The sequence below is a fragment of the Cucurbita pepo genome, unplaced genomic scaffold (genome assembly GCF_002806865.2).
Source record: "Cucurbita pepo subsp. pepo cultivar mu-cu-16 unplaced genomic scaffold, ASM280686v2 Cp4.1_scaffold000831, whole genome shotgun sequence".
NCBI lineage: Eukaryota > Viridiplantae > Streptophyta > Magnoliopsida > Cucurbitales > Cucurbitaceae > Cucurbita > Cucurbita pepo.
In genome coordinates, this window is record NW_019647041.1 from 6,778 (window position 1) to 11,227 (window position 4,450).

General features: G+C 38.4%; 1 protein-coding gene across 1 annotated transcript; it reads left to right on the forward strand.

Annotated features, from left to right (window-relative positions):
* Window positions 1–1,348: 1,348 nt before the first annotated feature.
* Window positions 1,349–2,175, forward strand: LOC111785914. The gene is made up of 3 exons (XM_023666282.1): window positions 1,349–1,474; window positions 1,537–1,620; window positions 1,933–2,175. The coding sequence occupies exons 1-3, from the start codon at window positions 1,349–1,351 to the stop codon at window positions 2,173–2,175; spliced, it is 453 nt and encodes a 150-aa protein (XP_023522050.1).
* The last annotated feature ends 2,275 nt before the right edge of the window (window positions 2,176–4,450 follow it).

A 4,450-nucleotide genomic window follows, 5' to 3' on the forward strand; every position in this document is an offset into this window, starting at 1 on the left:
TCTAATCACAAGCTGAAAACCTTGCACATCGATCAAGTGGCAAGTTCTTATCCGAGAACTTCTCAGAATTTTACGAAGAGGAAGGTATCAAGCATCAACTCACCGCACCGTATACTCCATAACAAAATGGTATGGTTGAACGAAGAAACCGCACCACAATAAACACTACAAGAAGCTTACTCAATAGCATGTAGTCCCAAAAATTTTATGGGGCAAGGCAATACAACCTGTAGTTTATCTTCTAAATTGTTTACCGAAAAAGGCGTTGGACACTCGCAACCTCTATTAAGCATTGTTCGGTAAGACACCTCACTTCGAGTACCTAAGTGTCTTTTGTTGTACAGCACATGCTAAGACGACAAAGCCATATATCAAAAATTTTGATGTCAGAAGCCAAAAGATGACATATTTTGGCGTAGAGGATGGGACCAAGGCACACATGTTGTATGATCTGCAACATGACAAAATTTGTGTAAGTAGAGATGTTGTATCCATAGAAAAGAAGAAGTGGCATTGGTGCAATGTTGGCGAGAACAAGCAAACTGTTATAGAGTTCACTACTCTAGAAGAAGAGGGAGACGCAACAGACCTAGAAAGTGCCCCTACAGCAACACCAACAAGTCCACAAATGTCATCATTGGTGACACCACAAGGCATGATGGACTCCCTAGAACAAGAGAGCTCAAGTGAGAGCATAGGAGGATCCACATTAGAGGATGGACCAAAGAAGATTCGTTCTCTTGCTGAAATTTATGCGGATACATTTGAAGAGAATTAGATCCCGATGAGTTAGTGTTGCTCGCAACAAATGATCTGACAACCTACCTTGAGGCTTCAACTGAAATGATGTGGCAGGGGCCATGCAAAAAGTTCTTGAAGCCATTCAGAAGAACAAGACATGGGCATTAACTAACTTATCGTCCGGACACAAGCCCATCGGTTTGAAGTGGGTGTTTAAGTTGAAGAAGACTAGTGAAGAAAATTTCATCAAGCATAAAGGAAGACTCGTGGCAAAAGGATACGTGCAACGACAAGTAGTTAATTTTGAGAAGGTTTTCGCATTGTGGCTAGACTGGACACTATAAGGTTAATTCTTGCTCTAACAGCTCAACACGGGTGGGAGGTCATCACTTGGACGTCAAATCAACATTCCTAAATGGTGACCTCCAAGAAGAAGTGTATGTTGCCCAACCAGAAGGGTCCATCATCAAGTCGAAGAGCACAAAGTTTACAAGTTGTCAAAGGCCGTCTAGACAAGAGCTTAAAGATTCTCTAAACTTCATGAAGTGCTCGCAAGAACAAGCATTGTATACAATAACACAATGGGACTGAAACACTCATTGTTGGCATGTACGTTGATCATGTGATCGTCACTGGTACAAGTGTGGAAGGTGCCAAAGAGTTCAAGCAACAAATGATGAAAGAATTTGAGATGATTGATCTTGGGTTACTCACGTGCTACCTTGGTATTGAAGTAGACTAACGAAAAGATTGCATCATGCTAAAGTAATTGATCTATGCTAAGAATTTGTGCAGCCATTTAAGATGGAGGAGTGCAACCCGACCAAGTATCCCATGTTAGCAAAGTTACAACTCAGGAAAGATGTTGAAGGAAACTTGGTAAATTCCACTAAGTATGGGCGTGTCATTAGAAGGCTAAGGTACTTTACTCATACTCATCTGGACCTTTCATATGCTGTTGGGATAATGAGTAGGTACATGAAAAAGCCCACTATGATGCATCATCAAGCAATTAAGAAAATTCTCCGCTATGTGAACGGAACCACAAGCTACGGGTTGAAGAATCAAAGAAGGTGAGGTCCTAAAGAACTAGTTGGTTTTATCGATAGTGATTTAGCTAGAGACATTGGCGATAGGAAACGCACCGCAGGAATGACGTTTTATCTCAACTAAAATTTGATCTCTTGGCAGTCTCTGAATCAACGAACTGTGGCACTATCTTCCTATGAGACCGAGTTCATGGCAGCAACTATGGTGTCGTGTCAAGCATTGTGGCTGAGAAATTTGTTGAGAGAAGTGACTAGAAGTGAACTAAAGTCGGTAACTCTCTACATCAACAACAAATCTGCTATTGCACTCATGAAGAATCTGATATTGACGGACGCAGCTAACAGAATTACATTTGCTTCCACTTCATCTGTGAGTGTGTTGTGAAGAGACAAATCATTTTGGAGTTCGTATGCACTAGAGAGCAACGTGCATATATTCTAACTAAGGCCCTTACAAGGATTAAGTTTGCAGAGATGCGGGAATTGTTGGGAGTGAAGATTCTCGAACAAAATTAAGTTTACGGAGGAGATTGTGAGCTAGTAGAACAAGTTCCTAACTTATATAGTAACTTTAGAAGAATTGTTAGTAGTCTTAGTAGAACAAGTTACTAGCTTATGGAGTAATAACCTTCGGAGAATTATTAATAGACTTAGTAGAAAAACTTACTACTTATGGAGCAACTATAGGAGAATTGGTAGCAGTTGCCAAATTGTGGACCAAGTTTTGTGGTTGTGAACCAAACCTTATGCTTGGTTAAAAAGATTTTTAGTGGTTCATTACTTGAGTAGATAGTTTAGGAAACAAGTTTAGTGCTTTCTCTACTATAAATACTAATGAGAAGTATTCTTTTTTCACAACAACACAACAACAAAGGAGAAGTGAAAAGCTAAGTGCTTAAGATTACTTTGTTCCAAACGCTCTCGATCCTCAAGTTTTTCCTTTGCCTCTTTTACTTGTTTTAACATATTTCAATCGTGGGTTAAATCCAACATTTTGTGGTTACCATCATTAGCATAACCACTTGTAACGGTCCCATTAGGGTAGTTATGGGGTCTAATGTTGCTTGAGAAGCGAGTTGGGAGTGGCACCATTTCATTCAGTCAATTTACTGACTCCTAGCGTACTGCACCTCTTCCTCTTCTACCCCTTCCTCTACCACTAATAGGGGGTCAGCCCCTATGCCCACTTCCTCATCCTCTAGGTGGAAAAGTTGAGCTGAGAGAAGCTGATATGAACTAAGAGACATCAATCATACAGTATACTTCAATGAAGATCTAAAGAAAATATTGTTGTTGAAATTATCATAAGATATTTCAATTCATGTCACATTCAAGAAGAATGAAGTTTCTGTTGGGTATTATGTCCTAAAACTCATAGTTTGTAAACAAAAAACATATTCTATTTTCAATAAAGTTATTATTAATCTAAATTCAATAAAATAAGAACATTCTGACTATAGTATGATTACTTGAACTATATGTAGAGACATAAGAGTGGATCAAGTTCAAGTATATAGTCAAAATGATCTATAGTACATGGATAAGGCTGAGTACCTTATCCTGGGGACACAATGGATGCAGCACACTTTTGTATATGACATAAACAATGTGATCACTAAATTGTACATGCGAAAACATGTGAGTGGGGGCGTCCTATGCAATGAGTATTGCATAAGATCAGACCATGAAGAAAATGACTCTCACTTTATAATGTCGTTTACTGTTGAGACTGATTTTCTTTTCATTTGATAACCTAGGTAACTCGATCTTAATCCTAAGCTAACCATGAACTCTTGTTTATTCGAAATTATCCTTAGATTTGCATGGGTGAGAGTGGCTCGAGTTCGCCAACTCAATAGGCCTCCCATTTCAAGGGTAAGACTGGGTGAATGGCTGGGGACGTGGGGTGCAAGATGGAATTTGCTCCTACCCACTTTCAGGGATTGAAGAGAGGTAGTTCCCTTAAGTACTGACTCCAAGTCTTGAACAAGGGGCCCCACCCTCTCATTGGCCTGAGAGGGATTCGGTTTACAGGTTGGACCACAAACCAATTGTTCATTAGAGGATCAGTGGGACTTAAGGAACAAGAAGTAACTTCAGGGGTAAAACGGTTAATTGACCCAGCTCTAGTTACGAACAACCTGTGAAGGATCGACTTACTAATCATGGTTATATCAAATGGACAGAAATATATCTATAGTGAGAGGAGTGCAACTACCAGGCTATAGTGGAGTGTCCTAGTAGTTAACGAATGTTGGTTAACAAAGTTAATGAGTTTAGCCGGTTAATCTCGAATCATTGGAGCCCATGATCTGTAGGTCCATTAGGTTCCTCTACTAGCTCATATCGGACTAAACCTTAGAATAGTGTGATGAGTGAGTTCGAAGTGTTCGAATTCAAATTGTGGAATACACGTTAAATATATACGATATATTTAACCGCATTTTGTTTTAATTATGAATTAAACACAAAGAGAGAATTGGAGATATTTAAATAAGATTTAAATATTTTAATTATGAATAGTGATTCATAATCAATATATGCCACAATTCATTCGGATTGGCATTTGATTTAATGTTAAATATTAATTGTTTAATTAATCATTTAATATTATTTTGATTTGAAATTAATTATTTAAATTAATTGTTGAATTAAAATAA